We start from the raw sequence: 23,948 nt of genomic DNA on the forward strand, positions 1-23,948 counted from the left end.
CTTCTGGCTGCCTAAATTGCGCTCCCCGGTATCTGTGTGTGGGCTGAGGGTTTCTTGGCGTATCCTCTACAAATACGTTTTGTAGGAAGCAGATTCCATCTGAATGTCTTGGAATTAATGCGTAGCTTTCACTCTGCATCTGCAATGCAATTAAGCTGTTTTCCTCGTCCGCATTAGGAGATTAACAGCATATGTGACTACCGCGGGGTCATGCGGAGTCTGACGGGGCAGGGCTGAGCCTCCCGCTTGCGCGCGGGGTCAGGTCGCGTGCTCGCAGGGAGACGTTCCCAGAAGTGTGGTGTTGAGTTTGCCTGAAGCAAGTGGCATGTCCCTTACAGCAGCTGAGGAGAAATTTTATCTCAAAACAGATGCTGTGCCATTTCCTGGTGTGAAGGCAGAGACAGAATTCCTCTGCCTTCAACCTCGTGGTTAATAGACGTGGCTGTGTTGTAGTGTAGTGGAGACGAGGACATGAACAAATTCCTTCACAACGCGTGAATATTCTTCTGTAACTCTGGACTCAAAAGGTACATTTCTGGGTAGTTCCTAATACTGTTTTTTTCTCCGTGTTTTCCTTCTAGTTGTGGCCTTCCTGGTGGCGTACCATCAAAACAAGCAGCTGATAGGGGAAAAGGGGCTGCTCCCATGTAAACTCTACCTGCAGAGTGTCAAAAAGTATTTCAAAGGGAAGATAAACCTGGACGCGCTGAGCTATGCCCCAACAATCATCTGGTTTCTGGACTGGTCGGACATGGACAGCATCTTGGACAACATCTCTGTGGTCGGCCTGGCAACTTCAGCCTTTGTACTGGTGACTGGATGTGCGAACATGGTCCTCATGGCTGTCCTGTGGGTTCTCTACCTCTCCTTGGTCAATGTTGGACAGATCTGGTAGGTTAACAGTCTTTTTGCCTTGTTTTCTCTCTGTAATTCTTACTGTTTATTGTACATGCTGACATTCTGTTGCCCTTTGAGGTTGGTAATCTGGTAAGGAGTGATGTGGGCATGTGAGAGAAGGACATTCATTTTTCATTTCAGTGAATTACAGGCATGCTCCTGCTCTTTTGCCCAGTAAGGAGGACTTGCCACCATCCTCTGTGAGAGGAGCAGCAGCTGCATAACACGCCATGCTACACATTGCCCCTGCAGTGCACTGCCTTCCTTTATGGCTGTTGCAAGGGAATTCCTTTGAGATGGTTTATCAGCTTTTAGTTCTATACAGAGGAGAGCTGGAGTCCTCCAGATAAATGTACAAAACCTGTGGGAGGGGAAAAGGAAAGGAGAAATAGTGAGTGTCTGCGTGTTGCCTTGCTGCAGGGAAGGGCTGTGGTGTAGACTTTGGTTTTAAAAAAAAATAAAATTTGTCAGCGCCCCAGCTGGATGATAGGCTTCAGCTGGTCCTCGTGCTAAGGCCCCAAAGACACACCCTAAAGGAATGGGCCCTTGGGAAACCCAGCTTTGTTAGCTCACCTCATCAGGTCCCTGCACCTCTGCCTGCGCGGAGCTGGTGCAGTAACTCTGGGGAGCTGAAAGGCCACGCCACGAAGAGGTGCCCAAGGTGAGGATGTGGTACGTGTTTCTCCGGCGTGGTCTGGCTGCGCAGCACGTGGCAGGGCACCCTCATTATAGATGGGATCAGTGAATTTAATTTTAAGGATTTGCATGTGGTGGAGCAGCCCTGCATCTAGTCCTGTCCCATTCATTCCTCTCCTACTCCAGCTGGTATGTAAGTGGGTGAAGGATAACAGCTTCGGTTTTCTGAAAAGCTCTGTTCTCTGAGCTCTTAACTCAGCGCGAACTTAAGACTGTGAAAGGAAGCCACAATTTGAAAAAAGTTGCTTTCTGATGCCCATTTCCAAGTAATTCTGAAATTGCTTGTCTCTTTTTCTAGATATGTTACTACAGGGCAAGAATTCATGCGTCATCCTGCTCCCCAGAGATACAGGGGTCTCTGCTCTTGTAATAGCAAAATCTAGATGTGTTGCTTGACTTCTGTTTGGGGGTGGGATGGGGAGGGAATAACGCTCCCCCCGCTGCCAAAGCACAGCGTGATTCAAGCTGGAGGGTGGGCCTGTGGGGGTAGGAGGCTGAAGGCTTGACCTGGCCCTTCAGGAGGAGGCTAACTAAGAAATTAGCATAACGAGCTTAGTTAGTGCTTGTAATGCAATCTGGAGTGCTCAGCATACTGGTGTGGCATTAGCAGCATTGTAATGTTTTCAATTTTAAAAAACAACCAAACAAAAAACCAGACCGGAGCGTGTTCTGTTCCCCGCTGGGCAGGCACGTCCTGCACTGCTCCTCTGCTCCCAGTCGCTTGTCCTGGTACAGGTGGGCGGAAGGTGGAGTTGTGGACCCTCTGCAGGTGCTGGGGGGTCCTGAGGTTTTGCTGAAAGGAATCTGCTTATGCCCACATAGCTCTGAGTGGCTGTTGTGTCTTTCAAGTCTTTGAGGGAGAAGCGAAAGGACAAGGGGATAGAGGGGAGCCTTTTTCCCCTGGCGTGCTGAACCACCGCCAGCGTCCAGCAGACTGCATCCAAACGCCTCCTCCCGAGGGGCTTTTGAAGCTCAGGACCAAGCGTTAGGTCTCTTTGCAGCTCCGAAGGCGATGAGCTGGCTAGCAGGAATGCAAGCAGAGCCCAGAGCTTGCATTCTGTGGATGCTGTGGTTGAAAGGAATTGCTTCTAGATTTTTGAGATAAGGCTTTTTCTTTTTTTTTTTTTCTTTTGCCTCCTTTGCTACTTCAGATTTGGAGTTTATAAGTTCCACTGCCCCAGGCAGGTAGCTCCGGGTGTGCAGCAATAACACTGAGGGAACAGGGCAGGTTCTTCGGGGGGAAGGGGTGAGAGAAAAGGTGGGTGGGAAGGAAAGGTGGTACAGGTGGTGCTGCCTCAGCTTCATCTCAGTTGTGACATCAAATGCTTTAAACAGGAAATTAGGTTCTTTCTCCTAGGGGTAGGAGAAAGGAATCAAAGCAACCCAGCAGTACAATTCAGTCATCTGTGGTTACGTTTTTCATTAGATCCTCTGAAATGGGTCACTGGGTGGTCAAAAACATATTATTATTGTGCATATACTGTGACATTCAATTCCCTGGAGAAGGGGATGCTGGGCGCAGTGCAAGGAAATGTGGGGAAAGAGAAGGGGGGCATTGTAAATAATTTCTCATCATCCTCCAGAGATTTGTGGTGGCACTTGGTACGGGCTGAGAGTACCTGAGATGTGGAGAGCTCTGCTGATCGTGGGTGGCAGCGCTGGCCTTGGAACTGAGGTGGCTTTGGAGCTTTCTGCAGTGATTTTCAGGTGGTGTTAGGTGGTCTCTTAATGTTGGCTCCCAAGTGTGGACAGGTGGAGAGGTTTTGATGGGGTCTGACTCTTCTCCAAAGCATCTGTTGAAGACCTCAGTGACTTATACGAGGGCAAAGGATAACATTATCAGGTTTTCCTGGTCAGGGTTACAGGATGGCTCAATGAAGGTGTCTGAGATGAGGAAGAAATTCCCCCTGTGGCCCTGTTGTTTGTGGTTATTGTGCGGGCAGCCCTAATGGTGCTCTGCAGGTGCTGAGTCCTGTGGACCGGTGCTGCTGGGCACGGACCCATGGCTGATCCAGCAAACACTCCTCGGCTGTTAAGGGGGAAACCGGTTCAAGGAAGATACGGGGGGACAAGGAAGAACAGAGTTCTCTTTAAGCCAGTGAGGAACAATTTATTCTTTTTATTGCCTTCTTTTTTTCCATTTTAATTTTAAACGCTTCTATTTGTTTTGGGCTGGAGTCTCCAGACCCCGAGCGCTGCTGAAGGAGCGAGTCTTTCAACTGCTGTCCAGCTGGCTTGGGCTCAGAGTCAGGGAAGCTTTGGAAGAGCAGACCGTCCCCTGGGAGAGGCAGGACACGCCGCCTGCCCCCTGCTTCTGCCGGCCACCTCCTCCGAGCCACGGCAGCTGGGGAATGGGCTACGTGCCCGGGGAGCTGAGCCCGCTGTGACAGCACCACAAGGGACGAGCCGAAGGTCCCTGAGCGTATGGTAACACCTTCATTTGGTCCTTAAAAGCACGCACAGACAAAAAAAAAAAAAAAAGGATATAAAATCCAGAAGGAGAAGGGTGCTCGACTGGATGGCAAAGGAAGGTAGTTAATGACTGTGGGAAATGAGGGGCTGGGGGGGACGAGGCCACTTGGGCCCAAACTCTGGGGTCACATCCTCGGAGGAATCACAGAATTACAGAATCAGCAGGAAACAGCAGGGCCAAGTACTGGAGGGTGGAGCTGCCCTTCTGGATGGTCCTGGTACTTTGCATGCGCGGTGGGTTTTAAAAGCTACTGGGTGTGCAGGGAAGAAAACTGTTCCTGCAGCAGGTTGGTGTGAGGTCTGTGATGGACTTCCCAGGATAAGGAGTGCTTTGGGAACCTCAGAAGCTGAGAACTGGGGCCGGGATGCTGTCCTGGCCCTAAACCCTTAACTTTGCTAGTTTGCAGTTGGCTATGCCAAAGCATAGGCGAACTGTATGAAATAAGGTGTGCTTTGGTTGTGCTCACATCTAGGCTAGCTTTTAGAGATTAACTTTGGTACCTCTTCAATGTGGGGCCGAGACTACCTTTGCCAAATTTTAAGTGGAATACACAGGGCAGCTTTTGTAATTCTGGGCATTTTGTCCCCAGACAAGCTGTGATATTCAGGGTCTGCTCAGGCTAAATCTGGACTTACGGTCTGGGTCACAGGGCATGCACGTAACGGTGCCACACTTGTATCACGAGCTCAGTATGTCTGTCTTGAGATGCTGGATTTTTCTTCCCTCTGCAATTCTGAACTTTTCCTTTTGAAGTAGGAGGAGGCTGTCAGGCATCCAGAAGCACTGCAAGAGCACAAAAGAATGTTTAATGTCTGACCCAGAGGCTGGGTGAAGTGCTTAATTGCTGCGCTGGTTTTCTTGCTGGTGTTGTAGACTGTTCTTCATTTCAGTAAAATAACGAGTAAAAAGTGGTCCGAGTTTAACTGAAGCTTTTTAATGAAACTAGAGATGCCTAAAAAAAATTTTAATGGGGACCTCATACTTTAGCGTCCATTCTTTTTACACTGCAAGTCCTGCTTGTCTCGGTCCAGTCACTAGCAGAATGATGCAGCCCTGTAGGTCCGGTGCAAATGGCTCTGCCTTTCTGCCTGCTCCTTCCCTCCTGAGTATTAATATGAAGATTCTCGTAGATTTGAACAAGAATGGGAAAAGCTGCCCCTTTGTTTAAAAGGAAAAATACTTGTTGCGGGTGACCTCACGAAGCCTCCATTTGTGGTTTTATTCCCTGTGGGTTGTGCCAGGGCACACGTCTGCAGGGATGGGCCATCAGCAGAACAGGTCCTTTGTCAGGCCGGGCTCTCTGGGAGAGGTGTTCTAGCAGAAGTTAAATCATTTTTTGTACCAGAATAGCTAATGCACTTCCAAAGTGAATTCGTAATTCTGGAATAAAATCACTTTTATCCCACAGTAAGGTGTCTCCAGAGAGCTATTACATTTTCTTATATAAACAAACTCTTAAACTACTCTGCCACTGATCTCCTGTTTCTTCTTCTGTTGTTTCCTCAGAGAACCACCCCCCTGCCACCCAACATTCAAATGTCATCTGAAAACCCTTTCCTTTCCCATGGTTATTGCATTTTTCATTTTACGAAACATTGTCCACTGCTAGAGAAGCATTCAGTGGTACAGTTTGTAAGACACTTGATACAAAAGCTAGAATTGTGGTTTTTAAATCCTATTGCCTTTTTTCCTTTCATGACTAAGATTCTGGTAGAGTTACAAGAGCTCAAGGGAATATGTTAAACAAGCCAATAAATAAAACGTTATAGCATGAGGTGGCTGCAGCGTTCTGTTCAGTGTGTTCTTCCCTTGTGGAAAATGTTGGTGGAGCTACTGCTAACAGATATTTAGGATAAAATAAGACTCTGCAAGCATGCTTTTCTGCAGGGAAAATGGATCTGAGCAGTGCTTCACCACTGTACAGACCCAGAGGGTGCTGGCAAGTCCTGTTGGAGCTGTGCTCAGGTGCCCTTTGAAGGCTGCGTGCCAAGGTGGTTTCCAAGAAGTTGCAGATGCTGCAGCACTTTGCTAGAGAGGACATGCGTCTGTCTTTCTGCCCCCAAATGCCTGCTTTTTTATGTTTAGCTGATTGAACATAATATTAATAGCTTTTAACTTCTAATATTAAGAACTTAATAGAGGGGCAGGTATACTGCAGGTCATGAAAGCATGTCTGTGAGGTGTGTAATTTAATTGCCGTTAAATTACCATCCTCAGAAGTTCATTTACAACAGAGAAAGAAGAAAGCCTTGTATGTCATGGAGGTTTTGTGTTTTATAGGTCTCATTAAAAACCACTTGACCTATGCAGGACTTTAATCACAGTGTTCTGTCTGCTAGCAGATGAACTAGTGAATGGTTCGGGTTGAACTCCATTAAATGCTAGGGGGCTGATGAGATGCTCAAGGCTGTATTTTTCCCTCTCCAGGAGGGCTTTAGTAGCCATCAGAAGTACCTCTTCCCAATTTTCTTTCCTCTTTTATGTCTGTATCTTTGGTGTTATTTTTATTATTATTATTATTAATTATTTATTTAAAGCACTTGGGTTATTGGCTAGTGTCTTCCCATTCAGTAAAAGCTGGGAACAGATCCCTTCTGAGTTTCGTATTCCAGCTTGTAAATCAAGCAACGTGTGAACTGTGGGCTGGATTTGGCCGCTTCATTCCCATTTCTAAGTGTGCTGGTTTGTGACCCGCTTATGATGAGGCCATAGCGCTTACAGGGATGGTCATTTAAAGCCAGAAGAGACATAGTCTGACGTGCAAAATTCAGATGGAAGAATCATCCGCTGAGCCTCCAGCAAACCAGAGCCACCTCAAGTGTGAATGAACATGTCCGCATGGGCTTGGAGCGTTTGAGCTAATGCACATTTTATTCAGTAGCATGGGTAGTTTGCTAAGGCTTTCGTGACTGCCCCTGAGCAAGCACACACTGAAAAATTGCGAGTCGTGCAAGCAGGGAGCAGGAGCGTGGGTGTCCTGGGTTTCACTGGTGTGCTCGGTTCAGTTGGAGAGTTTGCTAAGGTCTCTGTATAGGCAGAAGTGGCTGTGCTGAGCTGTACGTAACTGTATTTAATGATGTGATCTTGGCAGGGTCTCTCCATTAGTCTGTATCCTGCCTTATCTGCCTGTCTGGAAGGAATACAAGGGTTGCGCTAGAGGGCTAGGGTTTAATTAATGTTAGCTTTTCAGATTTTAAGTTTTGAAATGCAAGCAAAAATTAATATGCCTGAATCCAGAGTACAATTTTGAGTATTTTAAAAAGTGTCTAGGTTTCTAGGTAAATCACATTAACGATTACCACCTTGGTGTGTATGCCAAACTGGAGTCATCTGAACTTTGCAGATAACCCTTTCTGCAACCTGGCTTTATTTTTGTAGCTCTCCCAAGCATCCCAAGGACAACAACAACAACAAGGAAACTTAGACTATCTCAGTCCTTTATCTGGCCCTTGCCTTGGCCGTAAACCTCAGGAATTTCTTTGTTACTGTGGATCACAGCCTCGCATCCCTTTATTCCAAGCTTCCCCCCCTCCTTCCCCAGAAAGAAAAGATTATCTCTAGAAACGTAAACCAAGAGCTGCAGGATCTCGGGGGGTCATCCTTCCTGTCGAGGAAGCTGCTTTTTGGCACTTCCTCCTCCCGCAGAAGAGAGGCAGCGGATCAGTTTCAAAGAAGGCTGTGAGCAGACGCGAGGGGTTGATATGACACATTAATGAAAACAGAGATTAATGCCATGTGACACCGCTGCCTGCACTACAACTGGGAACTAATGAGGCTAACGAGAACCATATTTTTGTTCGAGAGATTAAAATTTAATCACGGCTGATGTCAGAAATGAATCATTTCACGTTCTCCCCCCCCCCCAGCGTGTTTAAGGCTTCCCCTCCTGGCCCTGTGCTGGCTTTTTGGCTCGGCAGCCCCTGAGAGGGGCCAGCCCCTCGCTGCCCCCTCGTCATGGCCAGGATGGAGGCCGGGCCGTGTCTCTGCTCTTCTTCCTCAGTCCCTGAGAGCCGTGAGCATGGGTTTGGAGCATTAGGCCACTGAAGGCCATTTAATGAGGAAGTGAAGGTCTGGGTCGGAGCGAGGAGTGTGATCGGGTGTCCCGGGAGGCCTGAGCACATCCCTGCTGTGCCTTTTCCAGAAACCGTGCGTTAGTCCGAGCGTGGGCTGAGAAGGCAGGCGCAGATCCACCTGGTGAAGCAGCCGGGGCTGGTGGAGACAGGAATTGAAGCTCTTCACGAGCTGCTGGTGGGAGCAGCGCTGCCAAACGCCCTCGCGGGCCGGCACGGGACGCTTGGGTGGCATCTCGGGCCACATCGGTCTGGTTGTTGCCTGCTTCCACGGGTGTATTCCTGGAGGAGGACTGACCCGTGGCAATTCCAGCTTGCCACCGAAACGCTATGAAAAATGAGAGAAGATGAGATCGTCTTCTAGCTCTGTATCTTCGGATAGCTTGATCAGATGGTGCTCCAGGGTTTCTTGAGCAACTGCGGCATGGGAGATGGCAGCATCTGCTGAGGATGTTAATTTCTGTAGCGGGTAGCGCCTCTGTGATTGGTTTTATCTAAATAATAGGAATGCCTGTAGGAATTTAAGTATCCCTGAAAAGAGGGAAGTTGAAGAGGAATTAATCTCTTAAATCGGTTGTATATAGTGTTTTCACTAGCTAAAGTTACCGGCTTTACTTCACTCAAAAATAACACCTTTGGAGGAATTTTTTTAAATTTCTATCTTCTGTAAGATAATCAAAGGCTTATTAAAGTCACTAATTGACTGTGAGGGAAGGAGCTGGTCTCTGTCCACACGGAAGCATCACAGCATCACAGTGCATGGGGCACTGACCGGTGCTGCTGTGCACGTCCCCTGCGTCCCATCGCTGCTCGTGCCACGGCGTGTGCTCCGTGTTCGTGGCCTCCGAGGCTGGCTGATGGCTTTGTAATCTTGTTAGTTAATCCCGGTAATCGCTTCTGTCTAAGTGTCAGGGCTGCTACCTGCGCGTGGTACGAGGATAACACAGAAAAGCAGTGGTGTGTGTCTGCTGCTCCGCTTCGCAGGAAGCCTGACAAAATGATTTAACCTCGTAGGGCGCAATGCTTTGATAGCATAGCGAATGTTAGCACAAGGCAAGGAGGGATTTTCTTTCACCTCCTTTCAGCTTCCCCTGCTCTGAACTTGATTTCATGAGGAGAAATGTTAAAACATCAGAAGCAATTAGGATGGGATATGGGGTAAAGCATCTGCACGGGGAGCTGTGTATACTGTACGGACAGCTAATAACATCCCACTGGTTCCTTTGCATAAACTGTCTCTAGCTTCCAATCGCTTCTGCAAATCACAGCCGATGAGAAAATGAGAGCACAGAAATTATCAGAAGATTATGTGGTTAGTGGCATGGCTGCGCGGTGTCTGATGTACCACGGGGCTTTGCCAGAGACTGAGACAAATATTTTTTTAATTGCTTATTATCTGGCACGTCCAATTGCCAGCTGTATCCAGTATGTAGACTTGGGTATTGATTCCACAGCTGAAAGATTTAGGAAAAGAATGAATAATGTTTTTTCATGATTTGTTTTAACTGTAACTTGCCAAATAGCTTCATGCACCCAGTCTGGTCCAGCACACGTTCGTGTTGCTGAACTCATCTAACTTCTCAAACAGCTGTGGTTGGAAAGAATGTTAACACAGCGATTGGTGCAGCCGAAAAGCAATCAAGGCTTAGGGAAGGGTCCAAACCCTGGTGGGATCTGTGTTTACTAACTTCCCTAAGGGTCTTCATCCAGAAATTTATTCCTGAGAGCAGTGCTCGCGACCCGTGGGGCAGGCTCTTTTCTGGGTTGGGGTTGTCCCATCCCGGCGGTGACCTGCGGGGCTGAGCCCTTACTGGAGACGTGTTCCAGATCTGCCCGGGCAAACAGCAGCGCCGTGCTGGGGAACGGGAGGACAGCGGCTGCAGAAACAGGAGTGCTCTCCTGGGGGAAGGGTCTGTGGTAGAAAGTAGACGGAAGCTTGCATTAGGGTAGCTTGTGTCTTCGTGATCTTAGTGTAGAAGAAAATGCCGTGCTGTCACCGAAACCCGTAACCCTGCTGCAGACTGCATTTGGTGGGGAATTGCGTTCAGTTTCTCAATGGTTGTTGGGGCGGGGGGGGGCAACCTTTGGAGAGAAATTAATGCAATTCTTTTCTAAAAGGAATGGGATTACTGAAATGCAGTTTTCCTCAGATTTTACCCGTCAGTATGCTGGCAGCTGGCACACGAAACCCGTATGCTGCAGTGTCTGACCGAGCCAGGCTGCAGCCCTCCTGTGCCTCGTGTTCCAGGGAGTGAACGTATTCCAGCTGATGCTGCCCCCTTCATCTTCCATCAGGGCCTGTTGTGCTGGCTCTGCACATGCTTTTGTTCACAAAAAGCGGCCGTGCAGGGGAGCACGGGGATTTCAGCGGTTCAGGCAGCCTGGTACAGCTCCAGACAAAGCGGGGCTCAGGGGCTGCGGGGCGCTTTGCTGTCCCCATGCTGCTTCCCGCTCCCCTTCGCACGTTTCCTGCCGTAAATTCGCAGTCTGCTTTAAGGAGCAGCTCAGAGCGGGCTTCCCGAGGCTGCCATCTCAGCGTCTGGTTTTGGCACTGGAAGGATTTAACCAAAGCAGACTTCACTCGAATTTGGCAAATTCTGCCGTCATGTACGCCAGGGCTCATAATAACTTCAACGTCGGAAATGAGCACAGACAGAAAACTTGGCGAGTGCCGGCCCTTAGTTTGGGTAGCTCACATTTGGTCTTTAACTAAGCCTCGCTCCGTGCCTTGCAAGGGGAAAATAAAAGGGTGTATGGCCACTTGGGCGGCTTGCCGAGGGGTGCGTGGGATGGGGAGCGGGTGTGCGAGCACCCGCCGTTGCTGCAGGATGGCCGTGCCGTTCCTCGTCCTCTGCTTTGCTCCAGTTCTGCTCAGGCACCTTTCCCAGCACCACGTGCAAACTGAGGCATAAAGCTCCTCTTCCAGCCATTTCTTAAGCGTTATCCCTGTTCCTTCCATTTAAATGTGGATGTTGTAATTACAGAGCGCAGAATCCCAGTTTTTAGAGATCTGCGACCACAATAAAGCGAATCCAGAAACCAGCCGAGTGGTTTCATTTACTACCATTCTAGCTTATTTCCTCCCCCCGCAACCACTGTGCAATGCTAAAGGCTTGGCAGCAACTGAAACCAGCTGTCAAAAATGTTTCTTACCCCCGCGCTTTTAAGTTAATGATGTTCTGAAATTAATGGTGCACTAGACTAATTCTGTCATCTCGTTTTGATGGGCTCGCAGCCTCTTGGTCTCTTGCGAGTAGTATTTGCCAACTGGCTTCTTTGTTTTGAGGCAGCGCGCTTAGGAAGTGGATTCCCAAGTGCAAGGTACTGTGTGTGTATATGAAGATGTGTGTACGTGTATAAAAAATAGATATATAGAAAAGATGGTTTTAGTCCTGAAGTGTTTGCGGCTTTAATTTGGTTAGTGTGCTGTGGCTCACCAAACGAGATTGCAGGCACGTAAGCCGGTAACTTTTAGGGGTGTCACACACACGACAGCAGCGGGTGAGGGTTCCTCTCCGTGCGGCCGGGAGGTGTCAGCCAGCATCGTGTCTCCTCGTGGTGCTGTGCAGGAAGAGGCACAGCCCTGGAAGCAGCACGGAAAGCGGGGCTGGCGTGCTGGAGGAGCTGGGCTGGCGAGGGAAAGGAGAACTGGGAAAGGAGACAAGTCTTTTGAGTACCTGAAAGTAGCAGAGGAGATGGAAATCAGGTCAATTTTCTGTGCTTTTGTAGTTTAGCTCTTTTTTTCTCGCCTAATACGCTGCCTGGATTTATGGCAGGCAGCTCCTTCGGCTTTCCTTCTCACTGAAGTCTCAGGAAAAAAAGCTCTGAGGTCTGACCATCGTGTGTGCGTTTGGTTGTCAGCTGTGGTCTGAGGCTGCTGGTACCTCCTAGGGAGCAGCCCTGCTGCCCTCACTCCTCTCCGGGCATGCAGGGGGAGTCGTTACCTCTCCATCCCTCCCCAGCAATGAGTACCCCCAACCATAATCTCTGCCCGGTTTGCGTTACAGGGAGGTGCTGCTGTAGAAACATCTCTTCAGAAGCTACCAGAGCTGCATGCTGATGGAGAATAGAAATCACGTCTGTACTACCCAAATCCTCTCCCCCGTCCCGAGCTATGCGGCCCAGAGGATGAGAGGTTCATAATGGAGATGAAAGTTGACATCTGGGTTCACTTTCCGTAGAGGATGTTCTCCACGGAGAACAGTGAGAAGCTGTTAACACCAGCTGCAGCTTGGGGATGCGGCAGTAGTTACCCTGCCTGGGGAAATCGCTTCAGTTGGAAGAGTCTTGTGGGGTCGGGCGCTGCCAGGCTGTGAGTGGCGGGGAGGGCGGGTTTTTCGTTATTATAAATGCAGATGCATTTTCCTAGCAAGCACTGGTACATGCAAGATAAAAGTTCCTGTCTTTTAATACTATTTATTAGTAAGCTCCATGCAGAATTTTGTCACTATTTACAGTCCCTGCTCCAAGCAACTCTTACGTTAACCAATTTGTGTAGCTGTGGGATAGGTTAAGTGGAGGAAGAATGTAAAGTTATCAGGTAAATGTGGCCGGCCTGCTTTTCCTCCGTGAGCAAACAGAAACAGTCATCCTGCATGCTTTGCATGCAGAGAGGAGGTAGTTACACAGAAACAGGAGGGGCTCCTTTCCCTGCAGGAGCTGGTACACCCTGAAGAGCAAGGTGGTGGCTTTGTTGCATGGCTCCAGTGGTTTTGGTTGAGTTGGGGCTCATGCAGAATGGAGCCATGCCTTCAAGCCAACGTGGCTCGGTGCTGGAGAGTGCACTCATTGGGACCAAAGTAGCTTACTGCAGCCTGGACCGTGCTGTGCTACGAGTTTTTGCTTTCCAGAATATACTGGACATGTACTGGAATTAATCGGCATGAGAATGGGATGAAAAGAACTCAACCCCCATATTTGATGGTGTTTGTGATTCCCAGCTGATGCTTACAGTCTCTCTGAGTGTGACGTGAGATTTGCCTCTAATGACAAGCCATGGCTAATTACAACGTTTCTCCGACCGGAGAACAGAAATGACATCACACTTGTATTTGATTTAGAAAACATGAATGGAATGCGCTTTGAATTTGCAAAATTTCTGGGTTTGACAATATGCAGATCAAAAGTTGCTCTATTGAAATTTTCCCAACCTCTCAAAATGAAATCCATGTTTTTTTTGTCATCATCTGTCAGTAACATTTCAAACTCCAGGCAGGCAGGGAGTGACAAGATAAATATATATTTAATAAACACTTCTGTTTACTCCGTATAAGCAAGGAAGAAGACTTTGAAAAAGGAAAAACAGCAATTAGGTTCCAAACTACAGGCTGAAGTCCAGGGGAATTAGGTACCTGCTTGCTATAAAAAATATCCCTGCGAGAAGCCCTGCTGCTTTTATGTATTTGGCGTTGGCCATTTTCTTTGGTTTCCTTGGCATTTGTATTGCAAGCTTCTTCAGAGAAATAAATTCACAAGTGTTTGCCTGTCATCACATGACAAGTTATGGAGCCTAGATTGATGTAATCAGCAACAGACACACGTCAGAAAACTATGTGGTTCAGAAGAATACAATATTTTATTAATTCCTCATTTTGTGTGTGTCTCTGTGTGTGTGTTTTAAATGAGCCTCAGGGGGTTCTTTACTTCTGCCAAGAAATAAGAATAATTCGTACAAGTTTGTCTTGAACTGTGCCACAACTGTGGTGGAGAACAGCAAGTCAGGTTGCCCTTAATGACAGATATCTTCATAAAGAGCCCCTTTTATTAACAACCTTAAAGCTTATTGTGCATCTTAAAGTTATCGCTCTCTACACATCAGTACCCTTGTATGAAATGGTTAAATATGAAGTAAAATATTTAGATTGATTTTTTTTTTTATAACTATTTGAGGTACCTGTGTGTAGTATAAGATTTGTGAATAGGACACTTTTGGTAAGAGAAAATTTTCTGAAAATAGGAAATATTTAGAGGACTTTTTTTTGGTTTGGGTGGAGGTTGTTTTTCTTTTTTTTTTAATTTATTTTTTGGGGGGGTGGGGTGTGCAGGTCAGATAAAAATAATAAAACTTTGGACTGAAGCCCTAATGGGAGGAAACCTATTAGGGAATCTGCCCCAGCTTCAGCTAAACGTCCTGTGAGCACAAATCCTGTCCAGCTGCAGGTGCTGCGGAGCTAGTGACAACATCCACAGCCCCAGCATCTCCGTGCTGTGCTCGCAGATGGCTGCTGCTGGATCTGTGGCTTTGCGAGCAAAAGCAAGCAGCAAAGTAGGCTTCAGGAGGCATCCCTTGTATCAGGATGCTCAGTAGCTAAGGCTGAAGGAAATCTCAACGAGCAAACTAGTTCAAATAAAAAAGAATTACATGATGCACCGAGGTGTGTTCATGTAAACGTGGTACGGCAGGCATGTATTGCTTTGCCTGAAGCACGGGGGATTGCTAAGCATCGGTGCACAGTCCTCAGCTGGCAGACGACATGGTGCTAGACTTCTCTGTGTTTTAAAAAAAGGAGGGAAAAAAGTTTATCAGCAAGAGGCAACTTCCTGCTTTTCAGTAGCGTGGGCTTCTTCAGAGCTTTGTTTTTAACAAGTTCAGTGTAGCCTGGTTTTCTTCTGCTTGGGAGGCGCTCAGCACGCCTCGGGAACCGTGAACCCATCCTGCAGCGGAGCCTGGTCAAGCTGTGCTGTCAGCTAGGTTGGCTGCTCACGAGTTTCTCAAGTCAAAGAGGGCGAGGAGCTGCTCTTTGTGAAGCCAGCTCAGCCCAGGTTGTCTGTCGGGATTTGGGACCGCGCTGTCTCTTTTGGGTATGCTGCTTTAGCACCTTTACAGAAAGACAGGTGACTGGTTGCTTGGAGTGCTGAATAACACCTTGATTCTTCCCCCAAAGGGTTGAGTTGGCTCTTGCCTTTCCAGGCAGCAGGGCGGTTTGAGAAGCAGTTTGCCATTTAGTGCCTCCGGGTTGCACGTTGCGCGGTTCAGACGTGTTTTCATACTCCTTGACAGATGTTTTGAAATTCAAAACCTGTGTGAAGTTTGAAATAAAAGTAATAATGAGGCGTAAGTCCCTATGTTTGAATGACTGAGTTTAATTTTTTTTTTTGCTTTTTTCTCCGTTTTGTTTTGCAGGTATTCCTTTGGTAAGTGAGTAAAAATGAGAAAAATTCTGCAGTAATAATTTATTGGTGCATTTGTGGGTATGTAGTTTTTACATTACTTTAGCTTTCTCTTTCTCCCTCTGTCAAATGTTTAAGTTACAATTGTCTTTATTCTCTGCCTTTCATTGTTTTTCGCTGCCTATATGTCAGAAATGGAATGAAGGGAAAAGTGGAAGAAAATACGGAAAGGAAAACTGGAAGTAATTCTGTAAATTGAGACCGAGGGAGGCTTGGTGGAAGGGTTGTGTAGCCACCAACAGCATCATTCGGAGGGTGATTAAAGATGAAGGGTTAAATAAGCCCAAGGCTACCAAACGAAATGAGATCTGAAGGACATCTGCTGGGAGGGAATCTGCATCTCTGAAATTCTAATTCCCTTTCTGCTAATGATTTGTGTGAACATCAAGAACCTCATATGCATTTTATCTTTTTTCCTGTTGGTGCAAGGTGTAGCTATTGCTTCCTTGGAGATCTGGGAGATTGATTTGTGCTTTGCACAGGTTTGGTTTTGTTTCAGCATAAAATATTCCAACCCACAGTCAGAGTCTAAATGGGAATTTAGAAATCTAAGTAGAAAAATTGTTCCTCTCTGTGGAAATATTAAGGAAACAGCTAGAGTACTTCCGATTTTTTGGGGGGGGAGGAACAATGGCATGGCATAATGTCCTAAAACAGCATCTTTTGCTATACCTGCTCATGCTTTCAGCTTGGTGTTCAGTCCCTCGGATAGGTGAGGTGGAAAGGAAACCAGTCACAAATAAAAACTTTGGTCTATTGTAAGGCACAAGAGTAAAGCCTGTTTGTGTTGCGTGTATTACTGAGGCTTGCAAACCTGATAAGCAGGTATGCCTCCCCTTCAGGGATTTGTATTCATCTCCCTATGTGGGTTGGTCATTTTAATAAGTGGACTTAATATTTGGGTGTATGTGAGATCAGAAAGATGATGCTTCACCAAGTGGAGAAGCAGAGGAGTATGGAGAATTGTTCTTACTCCCGCGTACTTTAGCTAATCGTTCCAAGCAGAACGTGGAGATTTTAACCAGCTGGATTTTACAATATGAATGCTCACTGTAGTGGAGTTAGTGAGGACACCCGTCACAGTTTTAACCCAAGTTATTTGTCTTCTGTGTGTTTTCCGCTTTCACCGATAGCTGTAGAAAAACTGCCTTTGCTAAGTGCTATTTTACATTTCTGTCCCTTTGTGTGCCGACTGGAGAGCCACCCTGTGAGGGCTCCTGAAGTCCTTTGTACGCAGTAGGGTCTCTCCCTTCCTTTTTTTTGGCTTAAGGACTATTTCTGAATAAGATGAATGAGATGTAAATCTTGAGCTACTTTTGTTAGAATACAGGAAAACCACAATATTTTTGTTATAATATAGCTGAAACAACAACACTCGTCCATTGCTGTAGAAGTACATTAAATATTGCTGAGCTCTGGAAGCCTTATTCTTTGGTAGCATCTACTTCAAAGCAGGATCTTTTTTTTAAAAATAAAAAAAAAAATCCTGGAGAGGTCTTTGTAAACGCTGACTGTTTCCTATTCCCCTCCAGGAAGTGTGCTTTTTTGATACATCTTAGGATGGATTTTGGTAGCCTCTATTAAAACTGCAGGCTGTCCCTATGAATTTTAAAGAACTCCAGAGCCTGGAAATAACAACAAGCTGTTAGGCCAAATGGGATCAACTGGTATTGCCACAGGTTTTGCTCTTTGCTCTCACTGCTGTCAGGTAACAGTTATTAAAAACACTCCTCACTTAGGGAACGAGCTGCGAAACAGCCCTGCTGCGATGTTCGCGGTGTGAAGCACCGGCTGTGTCGGACTGCTCACCTTCGACAGGCGAGGAGGTGCCCTGTAATGCTGATCCTGCACGGGCGCCGGCCGGGGAGCTGGAGCTGTTCTGAAGTTGGCTGAGCTTTAATAACTTCCTGGCTTTATTTATTGTTATTCTAAATTTGGCTTTAGTTGTAGCATGGCGTGCTTTGGTGAGCAAGTGGCAGTTTTGTATCGGGTCCCTCCCCGTGGGCAGGCACCGCTCAGGTGTGCCAGGTCCCTGGTGTGCGTGACCCGAGGGCTCCTTCTCGTCCCTGTTTTTTTCAAGTCAGTGCTCTGCAGGTCGAGCCGAGCATGGACTGTACTCCGGTGGGATTGCTTGTTGGCCAGAGCACCCTGAACTGCTTCGGTCCTGCTGAGCTGCAGCTGCCGGGAGTCTCGGGAGGCTGGAGGTGCTGCAGAGCGCACCTCGGGGCCGGGCTGCTCCCGGGGAGCCGAGCTGTTAAGGGAGAACCATCCTCAACCTGAATCTCCTCCCTGAGCTTTGCTATCCCGAGGGGTTTCCTTCCTGGCCGCCTCTGTTTGAGCGCCTTTACTTGCTTTGGCACCTTGAGGCTGGTTCCGCTCCAGAAACGGCAAGTCTCACTCTGTCTGAAGGTTGCAGCTGTGATGCTGGGGCTAGAAAAAGCCAGCAAGGTCAACTTGTTATCTTTCTTAAAATTAAGGACATCTTTTCTGCTGGCGTAGAATAAGACCAAAGCTGCTTCAGCAGATCCGTGGTGTTGACAGCTTTGCTATTTCTGACCCCCTCTGAGCAAGGGTGTGCTCCTCTGGAACAGTAGTTCCTGATGATGCTTCTGTCTGAGATGCCCCCAGGGACGTTGTTTTTCAGTGTGCGGGACTGATTTCATGTAGTGATTTATTATCTCTGCTCTAACAGAGGCTTTGAAAAAGATGATGCTCTTTTACAGGCTTTCTTGCCCTCTTCCTTTTGTTCTGCCTTCCTATTGCGTTAAGTAGCCCCAGATATTCAGAAGACAGCTTGACAGCACGATGTATGGCCTGAGATGCTACAGCAGTGCTGCTGGAAGTGTGAGACACAGTGGAGGGCTAAGCAGAGCTGCAGGAAGGCTGCAAAGGTTGTGCAGTTTGTAACGGAGAGCCGTGTCTCTCCGTGGAGTAGAAATCCAGGTGTGCTGTGGGAAAATGATGCAACCGTTTGGGGAAGATTCTGACTCTACACTGCTGTCTCCGTGGTCATCGGATACCTCTCAGCAGCAATGTGAATTCCTAGCAAGGAAAGTGCAGGAAAGACAGAAGTGTGCCTGTTTACCTTCTGGCTATCAATGGGATCATTAAACAGAAAGGATTGAGAAACAGCTGATCTTATTTGACTCTTGATGCACAAAAGTGTCCTGTTGGGAGCCAAAGCAAATGTTTCCTTGGGGGTGGTTCCAGAGAGCCTTGCCTCCACGCTCCTTGCAGGCCAACTGTACGGCTAGAATTGGAAGCATATTTTAAAAATAAGAGCTTTTTTTTTTTGTCCTCTGACAGTAAAATGTTGGTACTTTTGGTGTGGAGAGAAGACAATTAGAGGTTCGCTGAACTTCGAATTAAACTCCCAGTTTTTACCATCATCTGCAAACATGGAATAAGCAAATAATTTAGTTCGTACCTCTGCCTGCCCCCAAATTTTGTTGCCTCTGTTATCTCAGAATTTAAGATGAAATGTGTTTTGATTAGAAGTAGAATAAAAAGTTGAGAGCAGAGTGTACGTAATTCTCCATTACTTGCTAAATCCTCACTCTTTAGTTCAATGCAAATTGTTCCGAGGAGGATTCTTTTTTAAAAGGTCTTCAGGGATCTTGAATTTTAGATGTGCATTGACATAAAATGAAATGTTAGAGTGCACAGCTGGGGTTCTGGCTTTTGCAGTACAAGATGGAGATGTTTCTCCTTTGTGGGAACGTGTTTCCAAGGAAGGGGTGAAGTTTTCCTGTTAGTTGCACTATGTTAGCGAGCAGCGCAGTGGTCACAGAAAAAGAGAGCGAGTTGGAAAGACCAAGGTCAGTCTTAAGGTCTGAAGCATGGTTTAAAGGCGTGCTGGGATGGGGACGTGCCCGCAGCCAAACCATTCATTCCCACAGACCCGTCTGCGGTGTCTGCGCGGTGGGTGCGAGATCTCGGAGGTGTCAGAGCGAGGGAATTCACCAGGAGAGGCTTTGTTCGCGTGCCCTAGCACGTGGCAGCACTCTTTGTGGTCGGCACGTGGGAGAGGCACGGGCGGGAGGACGTGGAGGACGCCTTGGTCCCTGTTACTCCTGGAGAACTTTGCTCTCCTTGCAGCACGAGGCCGGCGAGCCCCTGGGGATCGCAGCGGGGCTGGGCACCCACATGGCCCTCGCTGCTATTTCTTCGTCCTGCCCCCCGGCTGCGATGGGAGGGACGGGGCTGGCTTAGCGACTGTTCCTGTTCCTGGCCATTATCGTGATCTGCTGTTCCTATTTCTCGTGTAAGAGTGGGAAACTTTTCTCTCTGTCTTATTAAATCTATTTTTCAAGCTGTCACTTAACCAGGTCTAGTGACAGAGTCGGATGTTTATGTGGCCCTGGACACTTGAACTCTGGTGTTTTCAATCACAACAGCACCTTTTGCCAGCCGTTGTGAATTAAATACTCCTCGTGACCTTTTACCCTCGCCGCTCTTAAATTCATGCTTTAAAAACAGCTTAATGAGGGGTTTACTGGCCCAATTGGAAGTTTTTATTAAAACCTATTAGTGTGCTAGAGTAGCCTGCCTGAAGGAAACGATTAGCCCAAAGCAACTAAACTTGGAGCTGGCCCCTAGCCACACCAGGTTTTCACTAAACTGTTTCCAGACCCACGTTAACCCTAACACTGCAGCCTGCATGGTATTCATATCCTCTGCTTTAATTTATAGCTTGTCTGATTCTCTCCCCAGCCTTTCTCCATGTTCGCGAAAGCATTTTGGTTTAATGTAATTAGAGCTGCATTAAAGGGCAGCGTGCCTTCATCCAGGCCCCTCTCGTTTGCGAACCCTAATTAAGCAGAAGTGCCCCCCGCAGCCCTCCGCTGTGCGGGGAAGGAGCTGCCCCGCGGGTGAGGTGCGCGCCCCTGCTCGGACGTGGCCGTGGTGCTCTGGGGCCCTGGCCCTGGGTCCCTTCCCGCAAGGAGCATCGCAGAGGAGCCCCCGGGGTTAAAATGGAGCTGGGTAAGGGGAGGACACGGCCTGGGGACAGCACGCGGGAGCAGGAGGGTGGGAATCCCGGCCAGCTTCTGCCTCCAGCCACCCCTTGGATCCTAGCGTGTTTGCTCCAAGTCTGCGTTCTATTTTTAAACCTGGGCCCGTGGCTCCTGCCAGGTTTAAATATACATTTTACAACGCTGCTGAAGCCCTGTAGCCGTTATCTTAGTGTTCTTGTGCTAATGCATCCGTGCAGCTGAGAGATGCAGGCCAGAGCTCCTGCTTCAGCTGAAACAACTCCTTCAGACGTCGCTCTGGAAGTCCCACGGCCCAAAGCGCCGAGCAGCCGTTGCCTTCGTGCGTGCTCCTCCGGCGTCCCCGCGCCTGCCCCGCTCGTCCAGGCTAATGGCAGCATCTCCCTTGAAAGCCGCGAGATCTTTGGCGAAGGGGCTTCCAATTCTTTTTCAGATATTTTTCATACCGTATCTTGCCTGTTTGTAGATGTCAGCAGCTACCGAGCTGACAGCATGAAACCGTGCGCAATTTGTGATCTGTATGTAACGTTTTGCTGCTGTGTGGCTGCTGAACCGGCTGTCCTTGTGTTCCTGGTACAGCCCCAATGCCCAGGGAGTCACTGCTGTGTATGTTGAACGAAGCTTGACAAGCTTCCTATTTTTCCATCAGTTACTATTAAGCACAAAACAAAAAGCACGGTCCCTCTCCACACCGTGCGCTTCCTGAGTGTCACCTCCTGTCTTTATTTTTACTGGCATATGGATGCGCCAACCTTGGGAGGCACCTTTTAAAAAGAATGTTTAAGGAAAAATCTGCCATTAAAGTTATTACAGTAAAGTACTGCCTTTGATTGCGGCAATTATGCAAATGATTTTAAGGGATAAAATACTTCTTAACAAGGACTGATGTAAATGGTGGTGCTGGAACGAGTGCATAACTTCTTCAAACACAATCTTTCTGTGCAAGTAATTTTCTCTCAGCGGTTTGCCATGTTGCCTGGATGTCGACCTGTGTAACCAATGACTGGCCTGCGGATGTGATTTTATTTTCTCTTGATACAGGAATGTAAGTGGGTGGAATGGGAACGCTGGTCTTGCAGAAACTGGGAAGCCCTTTCCCTAAGCAAATTGTTTCTCCACAGCTCTTGTGGCTGACTTTTGTCCTAGCTTTAATAAAAAGGAAACAAACAGAAATGCTTTTTGCAGGCACAGATATTCCTCCGAAAAAATGAGGTTGGATTGGGTGACTAGCAAGAGTGGGGCTCTTGTTGATTAAGGATTCTGCATTAATGCATTGCTGAGGTTAAGTTAAATGAAGCTTTCTGCAGTATTGCTTTTAAAGCAGAGAAGTTGGATCCTTGTCTCCATGGTTTGGAAAAACATTGTCCATACTTAAAGATAGTGATCTGCTGCTGGTGTGGCTGAGACTTGCCTCCTATTTCAGTCTGATTGCAAAAAATGTGGATGGGCAGTCCGTGCCTTGGCTTTGGACTGGGCTGGGGGCGTGCTCACCATGTAATGGATTTGTTGCCATTAGGCCTCCTGCAGCTGGCATATAACAACCTAACCCCCCAAAACCTTCATAAATTCATTGGTGAGCAGCAGCGAACGTGCCAGCAGCATGGCAGCGTGCCCGTGTATGATGTGGTGGCATCGCTTTGTAAGATAGCTCAGCTGCCTCATCCCCTTGAAACCCCAGTATTAAAGGTATGGTGGAAATGCAAAACGAGTGTGTGTGTGTGTATCTTTGCTAGGGATGTGTCTGATCGGCTTGAAAATTTGTTGTGGGGAGAAAGCTGCAGGAATTAAAGATGTAGCAGCAAAAAAAAGAGGCCTTGAAGGTCCAGTGACACAGATGCTAGGTATGGGTCTTGAGCTGCGGCAAACTGCGGGGCATTTTGTTCAGCTTGGGCTGCAGGAGTGGACGCAGTCTGCATGGAGATGCAGTAAGCCTCTGTCCCTGCCAGCAGCAGCGACAGGGAGCCCCCTGTTCGGGCGGCGCTGGGCTCGCACATAGTGCTTGGATGCTCTCGCGCGGATCCAACGCCAGTGCCCAGCTTGGCTGGAGCAGGTGTAGTAATTTGCAATTATAATCATGGCTTCTGGTTTTGCAAATCTGTGTGCAAATAGCAAGGGTATTGTATTCAAAGCTTTATAACCCCTGCGTTTTCTTCTAAAACACATTCTCCCTTTTGGGGGTGTAGGACTGTAAGGGTGGTTCTCCCTTACTAAGGAAAGGATTTAATGTACTTACTGCAATGGTGTTACTGTCTGCTTAGATTTTTGTCCTTCTAACAAGATTGACCAGAGGAAAGTTGTAGGGGTGTCTTAATTTTAGATCTGGGCATCAGTAGAAGGAAAGGTGATGCAGTTTGACTCGCTTTAATTGCTGTAGGTACAAAAGAATGACTATCTTCATAGCTACACCTGAACGGTTCAGTACTGGCACTGAGTTCACTTGTGTGTGTTTTAAAGCCAGTACTAGTTCTCCTTATCTCATAGTAGCATCCCTGTTATCTGTTATCATGAGCTTATGGTGGATTTGTGTTAAGCCTTTCCATTAACCTGTGCCTTCGTGCAATGTTCCCAATTGCTGCTTCCAATGCAAAAACAAGAACAAGACTTGGATTAGTAAGTGTCAGATCAGTTCTTAAAAATATATATATGAAAAAGATACTAAAACTACAGATACACATAGCGAGGTACATCTAAACAAAAGCTAGCTGTGATCGTGCTGAAATTTTTGAGGAGGATTTGACTTACATCCAAACATTCCAGCACGGACTGATTGCTACTTGTTTGTGTAACAAGAAGGCATTTCCTTTGCTAAAGGATCCCGAGCTTGTTCCAAACTCACTGTAGGCAAGGAAAATGCTGCCCACCTCCGAAAGATTCCTACCACTTTGGGCGAGGTTTCATATGGTCTAAGCATGGACAGTGCTCAGCGTGACACAGGGTAACCTGAACACAGTACCACTTGTCTGGGGGGGGCGGTTTGGGGAAGTCAAATGTAATTACTCAGTTGGAGTGGGGCCAGGAGAGTGTGATTAATTCCCCCGCTCCCTCAGAAAAGCCTGTGGGAACTTTAATGACCTCAGGGATAAGATCCTCATCGTTCAGCATCCGTTAGCATCGCTGAGCAGAGCAGACCTCCACCTGCTCAGCCCTGCTGCAGCGCAGCTCCACTCGAATCCGGGAGCGACTGGGCAGTGAGGAGGGATGGGGCTGTGTGGGGCAGGCAACAAGAGTGCCATCTGCAGAGCTGTCACCCGTGTCCTTTGGCACAGATGGGTTTTTGAAAGGTAAGCAGGCAGGTGGGGCTGCTCTGACCTTGCTCGGGCCGTGGGCTAGCGAGAGGTTGCAGCAGTCGTAGGGACTGCCGGGAGCTGCTGCTGCTTCTGCCCCTTTTGGTTGCTCCAATTCAGTCGCACAAAAGCACGAATTCTCCCTCTGCAAAACTGGAGCAAAGTATTCTGGCAAGGCTAACCTCATACAATAGCCCAAAAATTGTTCTTGTAAATACTTCACTATAAGATTATTTTTCCTTTTTGCTCTCTTTTTAAAAAAAACAAAACCGACAACTTTTTGAAATAGGACTTGTTTTCTAAGAGCTTATGTGATTGCAGAGGATGTCAGCTTTATTTTGTCCTTGCCTTACTATGAGTTACTGAT

General features: G+C 47.6%; 1 protein-coding gene across 4 annotated transcripts in view; it reads left to right on the forward strand.

The window, feature by feature from the left end:
• Positions 1-23,948, forward strand: part of LMF1 (lipase maturation factor 1) — a 193,267-nt gene that overhangs the window by 9,115 nt on the left and 160,204 nt on the right. For 3 of the 4 annotated variants that reach the window (XM_080556793.1, XM_080556794.1, XM_080556792.1), the window contains exons 2-3: positions 582-891; positions 15,260-15,270. In XM_080556793.1, coding sequence (XP_080412919.1) covers positions 582-891; positions 15,260-15,270 — 321 coding nt within the window. The remainder of the gene's footprint in view (positions 1-581; positions 892-15,259; positions 15,271-23,948) is intronic. The other variant, XM_080556795.1, reaches the window with a different exon arrangement.

Source organism: Anser brachyrhynchus (genome assembly GCF_964034855.1).
Source record: "Anser brachyrhynchus genome assembly, chromosome: 15".
NCBI classification, from domain to species: domain Eukaryota; kingdom Metazoa; phylum Chordata; class Aves; order Anseriformes; family Anatidae; genus Anser; species Anser brachyrhynchus.